General features: G+C 46.2%; 1 protein-coding gene across 1 annotated transcript; it reads left to right on the top strand.

Annotated features, from left to right (window-relative positions):
- The first annotated feature begins 1,330 nt into the window (after positions 1 to 1,330).
- LOC120994148 (neurofilament heavy polypeptide-like) lies at positions 1,331 to 20,562 on the top strand. The gene is made up of 4 exons (XM_040422602.1): positions 1,331 to 1,416; positions 1,643 to 3,098; positions 7,740 to 7,914; positions 20,495 to 20,562. The coding sequence occupies exons 1-4, from the start codon at positions 1,331 to 1,333 to the stop codon at positions 20,560 to 20,562; spliced, it is 1,785 nt and encodes a 594-aa protein (XP_040278536.1).
- The last annotated feature ends 3,590 nt before the right edge of the window (positions 20,563 to 24,152 follow it).

The raw sequence follows: 24,152 nt of genomic DNA, 5'->3' as shown, positions 1-24,152 counted from the left end.
ACCAATAGATGGCGCTGTTCATGACTCATGAATAGCGCCATCTATTGGTTTCATAGTCTTATGACAAGACTATTACTCTTGTCATAAGACTATGAAACCAATAGATGGCGCTGTTCATGAGTAGTGTAGATCGTGAATATTCTAATTTTCCATGCAAAAGGCTACACTAATAGTCTTGTCATAAGACTATGAAACCAATAGATGGCGCTGTTCATGACTCATGAATAGCGGCATCTATTGGTTTCATAGTCTTATGACAAGACTATTACTCTTGTCAAAACACTATGAAACCAATAGATGGCGCTGTTCATGAGTAGTGTAGATCGCAAATTTTCCATGCAAATGGTTTTTCAGCTGAAAAACAAGGCAGATTCTGCTCATTTGCATGTCTTTCCCATATGCCCATGTTTATGCAAATTCGTTTTTACATGACAAAACTGTATAGAAAGGTTATTGAATATTATGTTAGGACAATCATAAAACTTTTTGCCTCCCTAATGATATCGATCTGCGCAGGTCCTCCCAAGCCATCCAACAGATAAGAAATAACTTTGAGGCTTACTGGCTTTCAGTCAGATGAGAGTTGGTTTGGAATGTCTCATAGTGCACAAGGCTGCCATTGTAAGGTATGCTATCTGTCTCATGGATAGATTGATGGCTTCATATACCTGGCTTTTGGCATATAGCATTTGTGTGGTTGTCTATTGTATGTTGTAGATAATAGGAGTCCAAGATGCATCTAGCCATCCTTTAATGCTGTTTCCAAACCATTTTGATGGGGTTTCTATCAATTTCTAACTTTTTTTTAAACAAATACCCTTTTCTATTCTGAGCAGGGGGTGCCTGAGGTTCTCCCATTGACTTCCATTGTGCTTGGCAGAGCACACGAGCATACCGATGTGTTCGGCCAGAGCACACAAGCACTTTGGTGCTCGATCAACACTATTACTTATGCTATACAAAAAGATTTCCATTGATGAATTGTACCAACTGTCCAGAGACTATTGATTTGCAGTAAATGTTCAAGTGGTTTATAACAAATGACTCCTCATTCTTACTACTGCTACTCTCAACATTTGCACCTAACGGTGCTGGTGTCACGAACCAGGGGCCCAGCCACAAAAGAACCTTAAACACCAATTACCATCAAGGGCACCTCAACCAACATCTGGCTGGTGTTCCCTGCAACCGAGAGTGCCCCGGAGGATTTTGTGCTGTCTTCCCATCCACTATACGCCGGCCCAAGGAGGCATCTGCTAACCGTGAGTACATGAACTATTGCACCCATCGGTCCACTGTGAGTCTCACGTGTTTTCCCTTGTGGTTTGGTATGCTACACTACCAGAACAGAAGGCCGACCCCCATAGAGAACAGGTACCTGAACAGAAGGCCGACACCCTTCCCAATAGAGAAGAGGTACCGGAACATAAGCCCGTCCCCCATACAGAAGAGGTACCTGAACAGAAGGCCGACCCCCCCCCCCCATAAAGAAGAGGTCCCTGAACAGAAGGCTGACCCCATAAAGAAGAGGTACCTGAACAGAAGGATGACCCCCCCCCCCCCATAGAGAAGAGGTTCCTGAACAGAAGGCTGATCACCATAGAGAAGAGGTACCTGAACAGAAGGCTGACTCACCCCATAGAGAAGAGGTACCTGAACAGAAGGCTAACCCCTATAGAGAAGAGGTACCTGAACAGAAGGCTGACCCCCATAGAGAAGAGGTACCAGAACAGAAGGCCAACTCCCATAGAGAAGAGGTACCTGAACAGAAGGCCGACCCCCATAGAGAAGAGGTACCAGAACAGAAAGCTGACTCACCCCATAGAGAAGAGGTACCTGAACAGAAGGCCGACCCCCATAGAGAAGAGGTACCTGAACAGAAGGCTGACTCCCATAGAGAAGAGGTACCTGAACAGAAGGCTGATCACCATAGACAAGAGGTACCTGAACAGAAGGCCGACTCCCATAGAGAAGAGGTACCTGAACAGAAGGCCGACTCCCATAGAGAAGAGGTACCTGAACAGAAGGCCGACTCCCATAGAGAAGAGGTACCTGAACAGAAGGCCGACTCCCATAGAGAAGAGGTACCTGAACAGAAGGCCGACTCCCATAGAGAAGAGGTACCAGAACAGAAAGCTGACTCACCCCATAGAGAAGAGGTACCTGAACAGAAGGCCGACCCCCATAGAGAAGAGGTACCTGAACAGAATGCTGACTCCCATAGAGAAGAGGTACCTGAACAGAAGGCCGACCCCCATAGAGAAGAGGTACCTGAACAGAAGGCTGATCACCATAGACAAGAGGTACCTGAACAGAAGGCCGACTCCCATAGAGAAGAGGTACCTGAACAGAAGGCCGACTCCCATAGAGAAGAGGTACCTGAACAGAAGGCCGACTCCCATAGAGAAGAGGTACCAGAACAGAAAGCTGACTCACCCCATAGAGAAGAGGTACCTGAACAGAAGGCTGACCCCCATAGAGAAGAGGTACCGGAACAGAAGGCCGACCCCCATAGAGAAGAGGTACCTGAACAGAAGGCCGACCCCCATAGAGAAGAGGTACCTGAACAGAAGGCCGACCCCCATAGAGAAGAGGAAGCCAAAAAGAAGGCCGACCCCCATAGAGAAGAGGTACCTGAACAGAATGCTGACTCCCATAGAGAAGAGGTACCTGAACAGAAGGCCGACCCCCATAGAGAAGAGGTACCTGAACAGAAGGCTGATCACCATAGACAAGAGGTACCTGAACAGAAGGCCGACTCCCATAGAGAAGAGGTACCTGAACAGAAGGCCGACTCCCATAGAGAAGAGGTACCTGAACAGAAGGCCGACTCCCATAGAGAAGAGGTACCAGAACAGAAAGCTGACTCACCCCATAGAGAAGAGGTACCTGAACAGAAGGCTGACCCCCATAGAGAAGAGGTACCGGAACAGAAGGCCGACCCCCATAGAGAAGAGGTACCTGAACAGAAGGCCGACTCCCATAGAGAAGAGGTACCTGAACAGAAGGCCGACCCCCATAGAGAAGAGGAAGCCAAAAAGAAGGCCGACCCCCATAGAGAAGAGGTTCCTGGACAGAAGGCCGACCCCCATAAAATAGTGGGTGTAGGGTACAAAACAGATTTTTGTAACAAACTGAGCTCTGCTGGCCTGGGTGTCGCAGAAAGAAGAGGGGGAGTTAAGCTGTGATGTGTACAGTATAAGTGAGGGAGGTGTGTATTTCTCACCCAGATACCACCGCTGTGGGAGAGAACTGAAATCCAGAAAGCTGCAGTGGTTTCAGCAAAGTGTAGTTTGCCGAGACAGTTTTATCTAGATGTTGTTCTGGGCTGGATTTCATGTGGACTGGTGGGTAGGTTTGGTAGTTGGATCTGCCAGTCCACGTCCTTCCATTACGTGTAATGTCTGTTGCCGGAGGTTTTCAGAGGTGAGACCTGCTGCTGCAATCAAGGAGAGATAAAGCAACCCTCTGTGTATGACTTGGATGGAGAACGGCTGATTAAGCCTGAGAGGCTCTGTGTGGTCTCAGCCAGAAGGGCTGAGGGGCCACGAGGCTTTGTAAGGACTGAAGTTTGGGGGGCCTAGCGACGCCTACGGAAAGAGGATCGCACAGTCAGAGTCAGGAGAACTTCTGGACCATCTCCCCCCAAGGGTGCTAGTGTGGTCACAGCCTGGAGGCTGCTGGACCATATATGGCTGAGGAAGCCGGATCTAATCCCGTGTGTGAACGGTGCTCTATAGGTGAGGTAGAGACAACGCATGTATTAGGTAGAGCCCAAACGGGCAGGTGTTTATTCGATGTTTATGTGTGTGATGGTGCTGAAGTGCCAAAATAAAGCACCTTTTGGACTAGAACCCCATTGTCAGAGGAAAAATCTGTGATTGCGACCACCTGAGAGAGAGCGATCCCTTACACCATGTGAAAGCTGTTTTCTGCAGGCAATTAGCTTGTCCACAAGCTGAACTCCCACCTGGTCACCTTGCTGGCGGTGCAGTCACTGTATTACCATTGTAGTAGTGCCTTGTACTCTTGCGTGGCAGAGAACACGGGCCGCTCCCTGTGATTCTTGCTGTGCAGCAAGCTGACGGCGGACACCTGAAGCATCAGTTATGGACAGTACATGTCTTTCATGGCCCACTGGGTCAAGGTTTTGTTTGCAGAAAGGCAGCACCCCAGCAACATGGCCAGGTCCTTTTGACTTCCCCACCCACGATTTCATCGAGACGTCTCCCACAGCAGGCACTTATCCATCTCCTCCACCTCCTCTTCCACGGACACTCCCTAATTTCCAAGAGGAGCCTTACATGGTTTTAATATCTCTAGTATGGAATAGTATCTAAGGATAGTTTAGTGCTTAATGCCTAGTATCTCTGGTGCTCGCAACGGCAAACAAGTAAATGCAGAGGCAGGCGCTCATAGCGTTAGTATCTTTTGGTAAGCTGTCAATAGGTGAGAGGAAGATACTTGTCTTCTCTTGTTGAGTAAGAATAGGCACAACAGTAATATAGGCCTTTGTGTAATCACCGGGATTCGTCATATTCCTCTCTGAATTGGGGGCAGTCCTCAGGAGGCCAAGCTAAAAGTTAGGTTCAGCAGTTGAAAGAGCTTCCAAACTGCTATTAGGTACCCACCTTCTGACGCAAACACGATGGAAACTTCAGGATAACGTCTTTAATGGTAAAATGCCCTAGGACAGGGATGGGCAAACTGCGGCTCTCCAGCTGTTGTAAAACTACAAGTCCCATCATGCCCTGCTGTAGGCTGACTGGACATACTGGGATTTGTATTTTTTTCAACAGCTGGAGAGCCGCAGATTGCCCATCCCTGCCCGTGGACAATGCATTTCAGAGTCGGAGTACTCCTTTTTCAAGTCTATGAGCTTGAAAATATGTCTGGTTGCTCTGTTCCAGATTCCCAGCTGTCAGAGATGTGGTTGGAAGTCCTTTCGACTGCTCAACCTAACTAGTATCTCTGTGGTCTAGGATAATGAAGGGATTAATACCGATATCCATTATGCAAGCGGTGTCCTTACCAGTTAGACATGGCTGCAGGTCACCCTTCCCCCACTCATATCCTGACGCCCTGGTTCAGTTACCATTTCTTTTGAGTGAATCCTTCTTCTTTTTGCAGTGGGGGTTGGAGGGATTGTGTCTGTGCTTCATGTCGGAGCTCATGCCTGACTGTTGTGTGGAAATCACATCTGAAGCAATTCACCACTAACACCACCATCTGACGCCATGTCCACACAGCGGAGCAACGGTTCCCGGAGTTCCTCTTTTACATAAACTAATACAAGAAGGGACGATGGTGAGCAGTAATCTACTCTACAGATGGAATGAGGTGGTGGGCTGTATGGAGACCCCTCTAGACTCTGTACATCGCACCTCAAGTTCACCCCAATGGGCTGAAGGTCAGGACAATCATCATCAGAACAAATATTCTCTGCACTCTCAAATAGAGGTGGGCGAATCAAAACTGACAAAGTGGAATTCGATCCGAATTTCGGGAAAAATTCGATTCGCACCGAAGCTGAATTTCCTCACGCTTCGTGATAACAAATCACATTTATTCCTAAAATGGCTGCTGCACATGTGAGGACATGGAGCAAGGGACTCTGGGAAGGCAGGATCACCCACGATGCCATGCATGCAGCCAATCAGCAGCCAGCCAGCCCGGTGATGTCACAGCCCTATAAATAGCGGCAGCCATCTTGGATTCTGCCATTTACCAGTCTACTTAGTGCAGGGAGAGACGTCAGCAGGCGCTAGGGACAGTGATAGAAAAATGTCATTGCGCTAAAAAGACGATTTACAAGTTCAGGGAAAGATTATTCAAGGTGCAGAGAAAGGACAGGGAGGAATCATTCCGCAGCATTTCTGTAGAACAGGGTTCAGTCGGGGAGGTTACAGCCTGGGGAATAGGCACAATCCTATTACACCTTGCTGCACTGACTGCGGAGCCACATTGCCATCATACAGCTCTGTAATTCCAGCAAACCGTTCTCATTATTGGGGAGCAAGTGCCGTGTGATATCGGCATTAACAGGGTTATTACAGGGAGATATTTCTACATCATATTTGCCCTTGTGCAGGGCAGTTATATGTTCTAAAGCTTTTTTTGTCTTGTATTAGTGGGAAAAAGGGCTTATTAGCTGTTGTGTGGTGAAGTGCGAAAATTGCAGCCCTTTTTGTCGTGTATTAGTGGGAAAAGTAAAATATATTTGCTGTTCAGTGGTGCAGTTATCTGTTCTAAAGCCATTTTTGCTGCATATTAGTGGCAAAACCAAAATATATTTGTGGTTCAGTGGTGCAGTTACCGTATATGTTTTAAAGCCTTTTGTGGCGACTATTACAGTAAAAATAAAAAATATATTTGCTGTTCAGCGGTGCAGTTATCTGTTTTAAAGCAAATTTTGCAGTGTATTAGTGGCAAAACCAAAATATATTTGCTGTTCAGCGGTGCAGTTATCTGTTCTAAAGCCCTTTTATGTATTAGTGGCACAAGAAAGTATTTTATAGAGTAGAAGGGGGCGGCACGGCTACACAATTGCACTAGGCGAAGTATGCGGTTTACCTCCACTGGTAACACAATGACGGTGGCGCACAGCTGAAAGCATGTATGATGGTATTGAAGAAGAAGAACACTCAGCGGCACTCACCAATGTGTCGCTTCAATAAGATACTTTATTCCATAAATCCATGGATCTGGCAGGGCAGACGAGTATTCAACCACGCAGCAAACAGCGACGGCCGTTTCGCGCTACATGCGCTTCGTCGGGCTGTGCGTCAGCGCGTACATTTGCGCCGCCCTTCTAAGCATCGGCGCTGCGTGTTTCCATGGCAATAGACAACAATAATGCGCCTGCATAAAGGGTTAGTGGATAACATAATATATAAAGACATCAGCAGAAATCGCATACATTCCAATCCGAAGCGGTGGTATCACATATAATATATGTCTGGACAACCTATAGGAATGAGCGCAAGTCATTTCTGTCATTCAATCCAAGCTCACCTACTGCGCAGGGTCCACCTCGCTTCCTTCTGCAGGGGCCGGACACCATCTACATTACTTGCGTGGACACTCCTTATGTGGTCCATGAACCTAGGGCAACCCTTTCCTGTCCTTACAGAATTGAAGTGCTCCCTCTATCGTTCAAACACCTGATTGTCTTTCCAATATAGAATCTGCCGCAGCTGCAGAGCCACAGGTAAACCACGTACGCGCTCCTGCAGTCGATAAAACTCCTGATTCTGTACTGGATGCCCGCGAATTCACTATGCAAACACAATTCCCCCAAAAAGTGTATTGAACAGCTGCCACGTCTGAAATTGCCCTTCGGTATATTGTCCATGAGCCAGTTATTACCTTTACTGGGATGGAACCTGCTTCCCACAAGTTTATCCTTGATCGTGTGGCTTCTTCTAAAGGATACAAGTGGCTTATGTTCAGTGAGTTCTAAAGTCGCATCCCTCCTCAAAATGTCCAAGTTTTTAAAAATTACTGCATGAATACGTTCCACCATGGGACTATATTTGAAGGAGAATGCGAACCTGGCCCCCCATTTTTGTCCTGCATCTGTTTGCTCCTACCACCACTTTTCGTAAGCAGATGGTCCTGAGAGAAGCCCTCCTCCATGCTCTTCATAGCCTTGATTACCGACTCTTCTGGATATCCTCTCTCTATCAGTCGCTGCTTTAACTCTAATGCTTGTCATCCCTGCTATGTATTCTCCTCAGTCTAATGAATTGGCCGTATGGGACGGCTCTTTTAACGCTTCATGGATGGAAGCGGTCTTGGTAGAGCAAGGAATTGGTCGCCGTGGGCTTATGAAAGCCCTCCGTGACCAACTCGTCGCCCTCAACCACGACAGCCACATCCAGAAACTCCAATCGTGTACCTCCAAAATTGAGGGTGAATGTCATTCCCATGTCATTTGCATTCAAATATTTCACAAATTGACTACATTCAGCCTCCGTACCTTCCCATCCCATGAATACATCATCCACAAAACGTAAATATGTTTTCAGCTGGGGTAAAAACGGCTTCATAGTAGAATAAACCAATCTATCCTCTAATCTAATTAAATAAGGGTATGAAGAGGGTGGAGGAGGTCTTCTCTCAGGACCATCTGCTTTAGTTTGTCATCGAACTTGAGAAACGCTGGGTTGTTGGTATATTCAAGTAGTGAGTCTTGTGTGACTTTAATCTCTTCTCTTAGCTCTTCCAAGGTCTGTTTTTCATTCTGAACAATTAAGTCCATCAATTTTAAAGAGCAACTAGACAGAGTAGATTCCCATTCCTTTAAAAATAAATCGGAGTAGATAATAGACGGTTTCTTTTTTAGGCGTAAGCCCCTTGGGATCATTTCTTTCTCAATGTATTTTTGTAATGAAGTATAGTCCCACCAGGTGCGGAGCTCTTTAATAGCAGTTGTTCTAATGTAGACATCAGTGTAAATGATGTACAAATAATTAATCTGTCAGCCTGTTTATTGTCAGACCATGAACTCAAAGTCCTAGGTCGAGGTTTAACTTTTGCGCCGTCAGGTCATTTTGATTTGTACAGGACCATATTGGACGTGAACGGACTGGCCCGCAGTCTGACTCTGCAGCAGCATTTCCAATCATCAGACTCACAGGCGTGTAGTCCAGGAGATGCTGAAGCCGGTGTGTTCACCTCCAATGTGGATCCTGATCCAGACATGAATACAATTTTGATTCCAGACCATACATGTGATCCAGCCAGTATGTCCTGTAATGAAATGCTACATGTGTATGATCTATTGGAATTGGGAAACACTTGCCCACCTTCTAACCCTGTCTATTGCTCGCCAGACTTCAATCCTTCCAACCGTGATTTCTATCCTGTGCAATCCAGATCTCATGCACTGGGTAGATTTCAGGAATTAGTGGAAAGGGACTTAGGCTACTTTCACACCTGCGTTAGGTCGGATCCGTCTGGTATCTGCACAGACGGATCCGCTCCTATAATGCAAACGCTTAGATCCGTTCAGAACAGATCCGTTTGCATTACCATGAACAAAAAAAAAAAATATATATATATATTTTTTTTGTTCATGAAAATGCAAACGGATCCGTTTTGACTTTACATTGAAAGTCAATGGGGGACGGATCCGTTTGAAAATTGAGCCATATAGTGTCAACTTCAAACGGATCCGTCTCCATTGACTTACATTATAAGTCTGGACGGATCCGTTTGCCTCCACACGGCCAGGCGGACACCCGAACGCTGCAAGCTGCGTTCAGGTGTCCGCCTGCTGAGCGGAGCGGAGGACAAACGGAGCCAGACTGATGCATTCTGAGCGGATCCGCCTCCACTCAGAATGCATTAGGGCTGGACGGATCCGTTCGGGGCCGCTTGTGAGAGCCTTCAAACGGAGCTTAGGTGTAAAAGTAGCCTTACATTATAAGTCTGGACGGATCCGTTTGCCTCCACACGGCCAGGCGGACACCCGAACGCTGCAAGCTGCGTTCAGGTGTCCGCCTGCTGAGCGGAGCGGAGGACAAACGGTGCCAGACTGATGCATTCTGAGCGGATCCGCCTCCACTCAGAATGCATTAGGGCTGGACGGATCCGTTCGGGGCCGCTTGTGAGAGCCTTCAAACGGAACTCACGAGAGGAGCCCCAAACGCAGGTGTGAAAGTAGCCTTAGTCTCTTTGCACAATTCTGTTGTTTCACAACAAAAGGATTTAAATACCAACAATCTATCCAAAAAAGAATCCCAAGCACTGTGCATCTTAGTGATAGGGACGATATTGTTGTGAAGCAGGCTGATAAGGGGGGAGCGGTGGTCATCCTTGATAGTGAACTCTATAGATCCCTCATCCACCAGATGTTACATAATGACAGGATCTATGATGTGTTACCTGGTGACCCGCTCCCCTCTTTTCAGAAAGAATTGAAAGACCTGTTATTACATGGATCCAATATAGGTGTTCTTAACCAAAAAGAATGTGATTATATCTTTGTTGCATTCCCAGTTATTCCGATCCTACATGCTCTACCAAAAGTGCATAAATCAATCTTTCCCCCTCCGCTGAGACCAATCGTCTCAGGCATAGGGTCGTATTCCGAACGCCTATGCCAGTGGGTCGACTCACTACTGCAACCCTTGATTCCAAATATCCCCGGTTTTTTGAGGGATACTAAATCAGTTCTGCAGGCTGTACAAAGCCTGGAATGGTCCCAAGAATACTCATGGGTGACAGCGGATGTAGTCGCACTTTACCCCAGTATCCCTCACAAATTGGTGAATATCTCCCTGGTATGGTTTTTGGAGAATTTTGGAAATTTTTCTGCGGTGCTAACGGAGTATGTGGTGGCTGTGGTGGACTTCCCCCTGAGGCGGATTTATTTTATGTTTGATGGAAAGTTTTTCCTACAGACATCGGGTGTGTCGATGGGGGCTAAGTTCTCTCCCTCCATAGCCAATATTTTTATGGCATGGTGGGAGAGGGGCTTTCTCCTCATCGACACTAACCCATTTTCAGATAGCATAAGATGGTATGGCCGTTACATCGATGACCTGATCTTTATCTGGTCTGGTGATGTGGCGACCATACCATCTTTTGCAGAATATCTGAATGCATGTGTGAACGGTGTCCAATTTACCGTTCAACACAGCGCCATGAACATTGAGTTCCTGGATCTCCGCCTCAGGGGAGACTCCGCCACGGCCTCCATATACACCAGCACCTACAGAAAACCAACATCAGGCAATACAATATTACATGCACAGTCATGCCATCCCATGCATACCATCAGAAATATACCAAAAGGAGAACTAATTAGAGCTAGAAGAAATTGCAGTGATGAGTACATCATAAGTAGATTAACACACAGAGCATATTCCGAAAAAAAGATGGAGAAATGCAGCAGAGATATCCGACATATGAACAGGAACATACTATTGAACACACCTGTAGAAACAAAGAGACAAAAAATCAGAGAGACATCTAACCATGAAAGAAAAAATATTTTTGTCACACAATATAGTAAGGAATACACCCAAATCTGTGACATCGTCAGAAAGCACTTCCCAGTGCTAGCGTGTGACAAAATATGGGCATCCATGGTACACAATGGCATCAAATGCGCAGCCCGAAAGGCACCCACCATAGCCAGCTCCGTGAGCCCATCTCTCTTTAAAAATGACAAGTCCCGAACAACACAAAATACATGTGCAGCACGCCAGAGCTGCAGGGTATAGCGAAGCGAGGTCACGGTTATGGGCGATCGAGGGTTGCTCACTGTATTGGAGAACCCTGGGCAGGCATGCGGCAGTGAAGGAGAGGTAGACACAGTTCCTCTGGGGCACACTCGGTATGTAGGGACCAGGCCTGATGGTGGATGAGGTGCCCTGGATGTTACAGGTATTTTGAGTGCCTGGGGCAAGGTCCCTTTTGGATTCGTGACGCCAGTGCCTGTAACGGTGGCACACCGATTTATAGTTGGAATAAGTGAGGTACACAGGTGGTATAGTGAACCAAACGTTGCTTTACTTAACAGTCCAACTTTGTACAGACAGACGGTAACACAGTCCTTTATATCAAGTGTTTCACAAGCAGGCTTACTCCACAAGATGGCAGGTATTAATCATGCAAGATACTCAGAGGGTAAATCCACAACACACTCAGAATCAGGTTGTACCTTTCCTCAGAAATAGCGTACACTGTTCCTTTCTAGAACTCCTGTCTGGTTTCAATCCCAAGGCCCGGATGCCTAAATGGTGGCTTAAATCCTTGGTATATATATTTCTTCCTCTCGTATTAAATCCTTGCTTTGCTTCCTATATAGCATCTGCCCATCAGTGTTACTTATCTTTGCTGGTAAGATCCTGACTTGTCTCGATAATGACTGTAGGTTTCTCACCGGAGGTGCTGTCCTGCAACTGGGGTGTCTTCAGAGCTAACCAGGGCTCTCTTGATCAGCAGGTAGGCTAGGATCCCTCTACTAGCCTCCTGGTAACAACTAGAAGCCTGGGCTGTCTAGCTGCATGTCAGGAGGAGGCCCTCAGCTTGTCCCTGGCTGGTGCCTTCTAACTTCTGTCTCCACAGACTCCTGACTCTGAACTCCCTCTCCCTGTCTGGGCCTGAACATTTATACTAGGGGCTCCCTATCTCCCTCTAGTGTCTGGGATGTCTCACTACACCCAACTAGGCCTGCTATTGCATCATACAGGGGAACATTGCATATAAAATCACATTAGAAAATACATTAAATGCACAATTAAATATAACATTTCTGTCCCTTGTGAGTAGGAGTAACGCGCACACCAATTGACCCTTGTGTAGTGCCCACGCCTACCTAGTGGGACACTACACATGACTGTCAACAACAGGAAATTATAAATGCGGTCACTCCATTTGCATTTGTTGTAGATATATGAAGATCTGTCAAAGTTTTGAATCCAGCACTAACGGGCAGGTTTTCAAAATAAAATCCTTTTTAAATTGCAACACTACCGATTTATTGCATAACATGCACAAGTTGCAAGTTACAATATGTGGGATGTACAACAAACACAATAAAAACACGCATCAGAAAACATATATCAGACATACCGCACCATGAGAACCGCAACATATCTGCGGCAAGTCTCCATTTTGCCATGGTACATGGTGGTGATGTCTCCTATATGTCAGTACAAGGCATTGAAAAGGTTAAAAAACCAATAAGAGGTGGCGACAGAAAAAGGAAACTCTTAAACAGAGAATCATATTGGATTTTCCGACTTGAAAGTCGCCAGCCTCAAGGTTTAAATAAGAAACTGGATCTAATTTTGCAGTATTAACCAACGGTTTATTTCTCTTCTTCTCTTCCTTTATTTCCCATTCTCTTTAATCTATTGTTTTACGGACCATATGAATTGTTTTTTGGCATGTTTTTTACCTATGTACACATTTGTAGAGGGTAGGGGTTGAATTTCAGCCTGATTATCCCAGGTGAGGGAGCCTCCCCCTCCTCTCTACAAAAGTAACTCACAGTGTATCTGAAACAGTCATGAGTAAGGGCTAAGATTGCATTGTGCCCGAAACATGTAGACTCTGCTTTCTGTACCTGGATTTTATACTGAATATTCAATAAAGAAGCCTTGGATTACCACAATTACAAGCTGGACAAAACCTCTTTTTCTTCATACATAGTTATGATACATAAATAAAAAAGTGATTGCATCACAATTGATAAAATACATGATTGTGCCATACCAAAGCAAATATATAATGAAACATACCCAATCTCACGTGTCATACACAATCGTGTATCCATTACACAGTTATGATACATACAAAAAATAATGCATCACAATTAATAAAATACACGTTCCATCGTTTGTGAAGGATACTACAGACATGCTGAGACGCCTCAATGGTATTCACCTTGCGGATGACACTGATCTGGTCACTATACACGTCTGTATGCCATGACCAGGGAGTGCGGGCATCAAGGTTCTTTCTGTCAATGACTGATTATGACAGTGATGTTGTAGAGCTTATTTTAGCTTTTTTGGAATTTATGTTGACTCACAACTATTTTCTTTTTAAGGACCGCCTCTTCCTACAGCTCCAAGGGACAGCTATGGGGCGTCATGTGCTCCCTCATATGCAAATTTGTTCCTGGGGCTGAGGGAGAGAGAGATAGTCCATAAGACTCCAGGACATGATGCCGCACTCCTCTGGTATATAGACGATGTGTTCTTTATATGGCAAGGGTCTGCTCTGTCCCTGGAAAGGTTTTTGGAGGATCTTAATAATAACTGTGGCGAAACCAACCTCGCCACTGGGTTTTGGAGGGGCCTGGCTACTAGCCTCTTGCCCCAGGATTATGGCCCATACTAACTTTGAAGGAGAAGACAGACCGGCCGCACAGCTTAAATCTGTGGAACTGTTGTGGGCAGGAAAGCCATGCTTGCGGTCAGCCAAATGTGACTTCCATGGAATTCGGGAACCCCTGCTCGGATCTGGGTGATTTTTGGATATGTTGTTCACCCAGATCAGAGCTATCCATGGATGTATACATTATGGGGGTATGTGGGGTTTTGGGGTGTTTTCTGTGTTTTGGGGAAAAATGTGTGTTTTCTGTCTGTGAGTGATTAAGTTAGCCCATTACGTTTGGTAATTGTATTTTGTTGATTGCGTCTCAGACAATGCCAGTGTGTTAGTTAATTGCGTCTCAGACAATGCTCATTGTATTTTGTTGATTGCGTTACAGACAGAGGGAAGGGGATTTTGTGTACAATTGCTGGGAAGGTTTGAATACTGTAAATGCATGTGATTGGCTGTTTTTACAAAACCCTCTGGGTGGTAACCTTGTTAGAGGATGTGTATAAATCAATGCTTGTGTGTTCAAATAAAGAGAGTTCCTGTTTTTATACCTTCATGAAGTTTTGGCTCATGTTTGGGGAATGGGATAACTACACTCTTGGGGATTGCTATATCACAATACTCCCCTGAGTATAAGCTCTTGTAAGAGCTTGTTCATGGTTCCTGCTCTCTGCATTTAGGAGATGTTCACCCACTGGAGCCTGGAGCCTTGTCGTAGGTCCAGGGTGGGTAGGAGACGGCGAGACCTCCACCAAGCTTCGGCAGTTTGTGGGGTCTGCAGTGCTGACGGTGTCAAGTGGAGTGCTTGGAGTCCTCGGGAAGCACTAGGAGCATCTATCAACGGAGGTACCCGGTCGGGGTATTAGGTGTTCCGTTACATTGGTGGCAAGCAGTGGGATGGCGTCCTAGTGTGAGGAGAAGCAGCTCGGAGACACCGTTCGTGGAGTATATTGAGGGCAATGCTAGTATACGTATACCGCCCCTGGCTACAGCAATATGGATGCCGTTGGTTCCTGCACAGCATTTCATGAGGAAGATCACCCGGATTACAGGGATGCCGAGCGGAAAGGCATATGGCACCAGGCCCTGGAGGACGTGCAGCGTCGGAGGGGTGAGAGTCTTCCCAGTGAGGAGCAGAGATTGCGAATGCGATTGGCGCTGCGACTACCTTTACTGGGAAAGCAACCATTGATGGAGTGGGTGTCAGAGCTTGAGACACTGGTATGGCAGGAAACCTGGCTGGATGACGCTTACCAAGCACTATGGTGGGACACAGTACGACAGTCTCCATGGATGGAGGAGTACGCCAAGCCCGAAGGTGAGGAATATAATTGCCCTGGGTTATTGTGGGAGTCTTTTGAAGACATTGACTTTGGGAGCACAGAAGAGTCTAGATTTTGGGACATTACTGACAACAGGTGGGACTTGCACAATTGGCCTACAACTAGTGGGGTGAGGGCAGATCTGACCTTTCTGGTCCAAAGGGAGTGGGAACTGGAGCAAGATTATCAACAGTTGTTTCGCTCCATTCAAGCCCAGCGCAAGATACAAGACAGTTGGATACCAGGCCCAGACCTGCAGCCCTACCCCTGGCAAGTCACAGCTGAGGTATCCCCTACTTCCTTACCAACTGTGGAGGTAGGGGACTTCATAGACTGGTACTGGGAGGAACCCCAGTTGGCAGGTGGAGATGGGACCGTAGTCACTCCACCGGCCCAACAGGGTGGCTGGGCAGGCGGCCCAGATCCCCAACTGCCACTGGGAGTACAGGGAGAGGAGATTGTCGGTCCCTCATCTCTGCAACAACCAGAATCACTGGTAGTGGAGACAGCCGGTCTCACTACCCAGCGGCAGTATACTCTACAGGGAGAGGAGACAGTTGGTCTCTCTCTCCAGCGGCAGATGGGGTATCCAGAGGAGGGGGTAAGTGATAGCCCCCCTCCACAGCTCTCTCCCAGCCCAATACTAAGGGTAGTGGGTAAGGCTTTAAACCCCACTTACCCCTCTCCAGCAGAAGAGCTGGCATCAGAGCAGAGCGGCGCTGGCCTCTGCCCTAACCGTTCATTTACTACCCAGCAGGAGTTGGCACTATGCACCCCAGCTGAAGTGCTGGCATCAGGGCAGAGCGCCGCTGGCCTCTGCCCTCCCCTATCCCCTTCTTCAGAGCTGGACTTCCCACAGGCTACCCCAGCGGAAGAGCTAGCATCTGGGCAGAGCGCAGTCGGCCTCTGCTAACCAAGTACCTACAGCTCCAAGCTAGAGAACCACAAGGAAGCAAGGAGTTGCAGATGCCCACTCAACAGCTGGGGACATACAGAACAGAGCCAGGCCCCAAAATTCAACAGGTCCAGTATTGGGTTGTGGTTGGACTGCCAGACTAACTCAGGTACTGACCGTGAGGTCAGGTATCTGGTTAGTCTTCCCTGGGAGGGGGAGATGTGTGGCGAAACCAACCTCGCCACTGGGTTTTGGAGGGGCCTGGCTACCAGCCTCTTGCCCCAGGATTTTGGGCCCTCTCATCAGCCAGGCCTCATTTGTTCACAAAGGACTTGGACTAACTTGAACTCTCACCCCCACGAATTAGACCAGGGTTCAAGTTAGTCCATTACGTTTGGTAATTGTATTTTGTGGATTGCGTCTCAGACAATGCTCATTGTGTTAGTTAATTGCGTCTCAGACAATGCTCATTGTATTTTGTTTATTGTGTTACAGACAGAGGGAAGGGGATTTTGTGTACAATTGCTGGGAAGGTTTGAATACTGTAAATACATGTGATTGGCTGTTTTTACAAAACCCTGTGGGTGGTGACCTTGTTGGAAGATGTGTATAAATCAATGCTTGTGTTAAAATAAAGAGAGTTCCTGTTTTTATACCTTCATGAAGTTTTGGCTCATGTTTGGGGAATGGGATAACTACACTCTTGGGGATTGCTATATCACAATACTCCCCTGAGTATAAGCTCTTGTAAGAGCTTGTTCCTGGTTCCTGTCTCTGCATTTAGGAGCGGTTCGTGGGGTCTGCAGCGCTGACGGTGTCAAGTGGAGTGCTTGGAGTCCTCTGGAAGCACTAGGAGCATCTATCAACGGAGGTACCTGGTCGGGGTGCTAGGCGTTCCATTACAATAACAATGGTAACATCAAATTGACCTGGAAATATAGTCAGACTGAGGTTGAATTTCTGGACATCTTGATTACGAGAGGGTCTGATGGCTTTATATCCACTATTGTTTTCAGGAAGACAACGGCGGTTAATTCTCTCCTCCACACTTCATGCTCACACTATCCAAAAATAATACAAGCAATTTCGCTGGGTCAATCTTTAAAAATGCGCAGGATATGCTCTGATGATAAGAATTTAGAACAACAGTCCTCTCTTCTGACAAAATGTTTTATGGAGAGGGGTTATCGAGGTAATACAATTCATCAGGGATACGAAAGAGCAAGTGAAACGTCTCGAGATGCTCTTTTGGTAAGTAAAACAAGACAAAAAAGAAACAACAAAGATTCTGCAGTAAGATTTATTACTCCATTCAATAGCGAATGGCGTACCATTCGGGGTATTATGCAAAAGTATTGGGCAGTCCTCCAAACAGATAAGGAACTTGCTGTATCCCCTGATCACATGGAAGAGATCACGCAATTTACTTGATCTCCTTACAAAAAGTCACTATATACTGTTAAAGTCGCCCTAAATTAGAGCATTTGAGATGCACTCTGGTGCTCCAAATCAATGTACCCCCAGGGGGTTAATATCCACGCGTGGTTGAGAGACTGGACACTGACACAGAAGTTGGTCAAAGCAATCTCTATCTTTTATTACAAAGAGTAAATGTATATACATCATCAGAAGAGGGCAGTCCTCTCTGAGGCTTAAACATTGTTTCATTGTTCAAAAAGGAAAAAGAGATAAGAGAAAAAGAGATAACACTCTAACATCTGTGCACTGTGCACCACTTTGGAATGTGAACTAATGTAACCATCTAAGTATCCGCCATTTTACAATGGCTTCTATTCTAACAATAATACTGCATACGTCATATGTGACACTTCAAGGAGGTGCTTCTCTATAGGCAGTGAATAATATATACATATCATCAAGTCATATGATTGGCTTATGCATTCCTCCACAGTCTATAGACCTCCCTTGGGACACCTGTACAAAGATGAGAAAACAGACACTTCCCACAGCACAGCTGTTTGCCCCCCCTCTCTTCTCCAGTCTTGAAACAAAGAGGGGGGTGGGAGGCACTTTGAAGAAGAAAAAGTTAACTCATTACAGTCCTAGAGATACAAAATATAGAATAAAATTCACACATCTCTAACAGTCCCCCCTTGAATTTCATTCTCTCCCTAAACCTAAACATCTGTCCCAATGCTCCGACATCCTCTTCACCAGCTTCCACGACAAGCCATTCCTAGCGAACAGCCTCCCGTGACACTGGATTTGAGCACGGGGAAGTCCGATGATCTTTCCCTAACTGGCGTTGACATTATATGGGGGGACTGGAGGTCATCAGTGCTCCTGATTTTCTGGATTGAAGTCTTCATACAATTCTCCCATCATCATCTCTGGTGTGGCCTCATCAACTGCCTTGTTGAACAATTTTTTTACACAGTGAATAATACAGCAGATAATTAGAACAAGCAAAATCAAAACAAGGATGATGATGATACCAATTTGCAACAACATCTGCTTCCAATTTTTGAACCAGTTCTCTAGCCCTTCTGCCCATGAATTGTCTATTCCCAAATTCCTTTTTAATTCTTCAGATAGGGAGGTCAATCCCTTTAAAGCATTCATGACCTGCCCATTGGGCCCTAGATTATCGGGTATGACAGTATAGCAGGATTCTCCTATCATTTTGCAAACTCCTCCTTTCTCTGCTAGCAACATGTCCAAACGCCATTCTGTTCTGGAATGCCATAGTACTGGTGGGACCCAATTGTTCTATTATACCTTTTAGGGCATCCCGAGTGTAATTCACAAAGCGTTGCTGGTTATAGTAGATATAATTTATCCAATCCACATTTTTGTTTACCACAATTATTGGGAATATAGATTGAAATCCTGCTGCAACTTGATTCTGTGCCTTAAATTCATCAGGGACCCCCCTCGGGACTCCAATAGCATCTATATATACATGGGCGTATACCACCTGGAATAGTCTCCTGTTTTTTTCTTGTCCCTATGTGCCCCTGGGATCTGGGAGACTGCTGTATATGACTTACAACATTCTTCCAATCAGGGATATCAAAAATATGGAAGGGCATCAATACCATGGCTAATGCACACTGACCATGCCATTGTACCTCGATTTTTGTTCTCAATTTCATGTCTGCACATATCCATATTATATCTCCTAGAGCCTGGGTTTGATTTACCAAATGGATTTTATACTCCTGTCCAGTGGAATTTACTATCTCACCACAATATCCTTCTGGGAATTTTCCCATCTCCTTTCCTTCCTTACCCTCTATCTCAAAACAAGTGTAGTTGCCCTTGTATATAGTAATACCAACTATCTTGGGGCCTTCATTAAGAAGAGGGTACTGGTTTTTCCATCATTCACAGACTATCTCTTTAGATGTGGAGTTGGTGTATAGGCCAAGGAAACAGGTGAAATGATCTCGAGGGAGATGCAGAGGAACGGTACCTAGGTGGGGCCGGGCTGTAGCACAAGTTATACACGCACTCCTATTGGCCTGGGCTGTAGTATATCTCACCCAATCAAACCACACATTACGATCTGCAAAGCCAGTTTCTGTGACTAAGGTTTCTTTCACTGTGTAGGGTTTCCTTCCCTCCTGACTGCGAGCAAGGGGCAGTAAGGGGTTTCCAGGGGTTGGAGTGGGGCCGGTGAACCTACTTGCCAAATCCTTTAGGTAGAACTGCCCCCAAGGTGCATAGTTTCTATAATTTGACGGGTATCTTCTGAGTACGTACATGCCCAGATCTGTCCTTTGTGGGTTCTGCAAAGTTAGGGTCAGGGGGTAACATTTTTGGGGACCCTTGCAAGTTATAGTATTTGGATATAGCTGACAACCACTGGGTCGAGTTTTCCCCACATTTCTGTCAAATAAACGCATTCTATGTATCAGTCTCTTTCCCTGTTTAGCCTTACTTTTTAAAGCCTTTTGGGGCCTATATCCCCAATCTACCCCTGTGTTAGTGATGACATTCGACCAGGAGGAACAGTAAGAGTTACCTGCTTCAGTAACACAAATATAGTATTGGAACAGTTTATACTCCTGTATTGTCATCAAATCATAACATCTGCAATCAGCAACATCACAGTAATCAAAGTCATATACTTGAAGTTCTTTGGTTAAGTTGACCCAAAAGACCAAAGAACTTCTGTCTGAATGTGATTCCCAATAATGACATTTCAGCGGAGGTTTTGGGCACACATCTTTGTAGAAACATTTGTCTGAGCTTACATAACCCCCCCCCCATATGATGAATAGAATGAAAAAGGATATCATCATTGTTCAGGAGGTGGGTCAGGATTCGTGATTCTTTTACAGTGGGATGCGTGTATCCAAGTCTTTTTTCCCTCTAGTTTCACTGAGGTAGCTGTGGTGAGCAGTACTTGGTAAGGCCCCTCAAATCTGGGTTCCAATGTCTTTCTGACGTGTTTCTTTACCAGGACTCAGTCTCCGGGCTGCAACTTGTGACTTCCAGGAATCTGTTCAGGATCTAGAAGTGAAGAAATGACTCAAAAATGTAGATCAGTCAAATGTTTACATAGAGCAATCACATAATCAGCTAGACAGTCATACTGTAATGCAAGCTGTTCTGGAAAATACTGTCCTAACTTAGGGGCACTACCAAATAGGATCTCAAAGGGGGATAGTTTCTCTTTTGCCCTGGGGGTATGGCGAACACTGGCCAGGGCAATTGGAAAGGTTTCTGGCCATGGTCTGCCAGTCTCTTGGGCCATCTTCAGCATCTTTAGTTTCAGAGTGCTGTTCATTCTCTCTACTTTTCCGCTGCTTTGTGGTCGGTATGGTGTATGAAAGGTCAAATGAGTTTCCAGAGCTGTCCATATTTCCTGTGCAATGTCCGCAGTGAAAGCAGTCCCTTGATCACTCTCGATCACTTCAGGTACCCCGAACCGGCAAACCACTTCGTTCAACAACTTCTTCACAGTAGTTTTCGCTGTCTGGTTCTTCACAGGGTAGGCTTCTGGCCATCCAGAGAACATGTCTACAACCACCAAAGCATAATGGAACCCCTGTGCAGGGGGCATTTGGATGTGGTCGATTTGGATCCTTTGGAAAGGGTACAAGGGTTTTGCTAGGCACTTTGTGGGAACCTTCTCCAGCTTACCTGGATTGCACTTGGCACAGACCATGCAGCTGTTCACATATCGAGAGGTGTAAGTGGAGATGGCGGGTGCAAACCATATGGAGGATATGAGATTGTTTATGTCTGTCTTCCCTAGATGTGTGGGTCCATGGGCCCAACAGACTACATTTGGATATAAACTTCTCGGTAGGCACAGGAGGTGGCCCAATCTCCATATTCAATCTTCATCTGGGCCAGCATCTTTCTGAGCCCACACCTCATACTCATCATCTGTAGCCTCACGTTGTCTGTCTTCCAAGATCTCCTTAGTGAGGAAGAATCCCTTTGGAATTCCACCTTCTCCCCTGGCCACTTTACCCGGAGCGAAAGCCATTATGGTGCTGAGATCCTTCATTTCCCTCACTGTCGCTTCTTTGTCTGCTAGAGCATTCCCCTGGGCCTCTGGAGTTTTCGCTTTTGAATGGGCTTTGATCTTCAAAATTGCAGCTTGTATGGGGAGGCTCAGAGCTTCCATCAGGGCCTGCACAGCTTCCGCATTCTTCACAGGTGTGCCTCCTGCTGTCAGAAACTTCCTGCTTCTCCATATTGGTCCAAAGTCATGGGCTACTCCAAAAGCATAACGTGAATCAGTATAGATTTTTCCAGTTTTCCCTTCTGCCATCTTGCGAGCCTCAGTCAGAGCTATTAATTCAGCCTCCTGTGCTGATTTATCCGGTGGAAGGGGTTGTTGCTGTAATACTGTTTCCATTGAGGTAACTGCATATCCTGTGTGGAATTTTCCTGTTTCATCTGCGTATCTGGATCCATCCACAAACAGTGTCAAGTCCGGGTCCAGAATAGGAGTTTCTTTGATGTTCCATAGGGGCTCAGTTTCTTGTCCAATTAATTGTAGGCAGTCACGGGCTTCCCCGTTATAAAACTCATCATCTGAGTATGTGGCATCGATGTTGTCGTCCTTCCCTTCTTGAGACCCCCCTTGAGGGAAAGGAAGGAGTGAAGCTGTATTGAGGACATGGCATCTGCCGATAGTGACCGTATCCGGAAGTAAGAGAGAACACTGCATTCAGAAATGTCTAGCTGCAGACAAGTGTTTTGGCTGAGTCTGCTGAAGGATGGCTGATATGTCATGAGGGGCCAGGATTTGAAGTGAATGACCCAGGACAACATCAGCCGTTTTGTCCAATAGTAAGTGACATGCATGAATGGCTCGGATACATGATGGACTTCCTCTGGCCACTGGGTCAAGCCTGGCCGAGTAGTAGCCCAGAGGGCGACTGCGGCCTCCATGTAGTTGGGTTAGCACACCTGTGGCATATCCTTGATGTTCCATGACGTATAGTCTGAATGGTAAGTTGTAGTTCAGGAGGCCCAAGGCTGGAGAGGATATGACTGCCTGTTATAATAGTTCAAAGCATTGTTTGGCCTCAGAGGTGAGGTAGAAAGGCTGAGTAGGAACACAATCATACAAGGGCTGCATGAGGATTGAAGCATCCAGAATCCATGGTCGGCAGTATGAGATTAGTCCTAGAAAGGCTTGAAGTTGTTTTGGTGTTGTAGGCTCAGTAATCTTCATAACCGCTGTCTTTCTATCTTCAGTCTGGTGTTTAGCCCCAGGGCTGAGACAATGGCCCAGGAAGACCACCTTGTCCTGACACCACTGGATTTTCGCAGGTCTGACCTTGCATCCTTGTTGAGCCAAGAAGAGTAGTAATGCAACAGAAGCTTCTCTGCATGTTTGTGCAGTGTCAGCACACAAGAGCAAATCATCCACATATTGCAGGAGTGTCACTGTATCATGCTCCATTCTCCATTCATCCAGTATGGAAGACATGGCTTTACTGAACTGAGAAGGACAGTTCTGTGCTCCTTGGGGCATGACCGTCCAGGTATATTGGCATCCAGCATGTGTGAAAGCAAACAGATATTGACTGTCTGGATGAAGTGGCACTGAGAAGAAGGCATTTGCCAAATCAATTACAGTGAAATGGGTGGCTTCTGGTATATGGGTTTGATACCACTGGTGTTTCCAGGACTGTAACTTCATTGACAGCTCGTAGCTCTTGTACCATACGATAAGTGTCTGGCTGTTCTTTTTCCCCCTTCTTTTTAACTGGGAAAAGGGGCGCGTTAGACAGAGAGGTTGTTTTAATTATTGCTCCCTTTTCTTGGAATGCCAGGATTTGTGCCACTGACAATGGATATTGGGGTTTGCGTGGTAGGATGGCACCTGGCTTGAGCGTGACTACTACCGGCTGGACCTTTAGTCTTCCAATATCTTGTGGCCCTGAGGACCATAAATGGGGAGGTATCAGCTTCATTACATCTGATGGGATAGTTGTTCCCGATATCTCATCCTGTTTTATACTCCTCACTGGACCTGGCCGTTGAGGTCTGGGCTTGTCGTGTTAAGATGTCTATTTGTCCAGACAGTTTGGCTACCTTCAGATCCAGTTCCTTCTCTTTCTCTACCCTGGACATATCATCCAACTCAGGTGGTTCCTCATCTGCTACACCTGTACTTTCCTTGTCCTCATCGTCTTTTCTCTGATCCTCCGGTCTGTTGGATTTTGAAGCTCCTGTCTTCTTCGCTCCCCCCTCTCCTGCCCCCATCATGATTGGCACCACTGGTTTCCCTCTTTGTGACACTCCCTTTCCTGTTACGTAGTACGTGCCGTCAGCATTTATGACTGGATATATGGGCGCTGGCAGGGGGGGCATGGGCTGAGTTGTCTCCTGTGTTTCCCCAAGGGAGATGAGAGGTGGTACATTATTATCTGCAGCCACAAGGGGGGGAGCTGAGGGGTTTGCAGATACTGCTATCAGAGAGGAGGTGCTACAAGGCCTGGGGGCTCCACATGCCAGGCAAGTGTTATGTGCATCTGGGTTTTTCTGCCTGCAGACATTACAAACCCACTTGAAGTAAAAGAAAAGAAAATCCAGCACCTCGTGTCTTTGCTTGACGGTGTTTATTCCACAATCCAAAATGTAAGCGGTAA

This window comes from Bufo bufo, chromosome 3, assembly GCF_905171765.1.
Source record: "Bufo bufo chromosome 3, aBufBuf1.1, whole genome shotgun sequence".
Classification (NCBI taxonomy): domain Eukaryota; kingdom Metazoa; phylum Chordata; class Amphibia; order Anura; family Bufonidae; genus Bufo; species Bufo bufo.
This window is presented reverse-complemented; position numbering and strand designations above follow the sequence as displayed.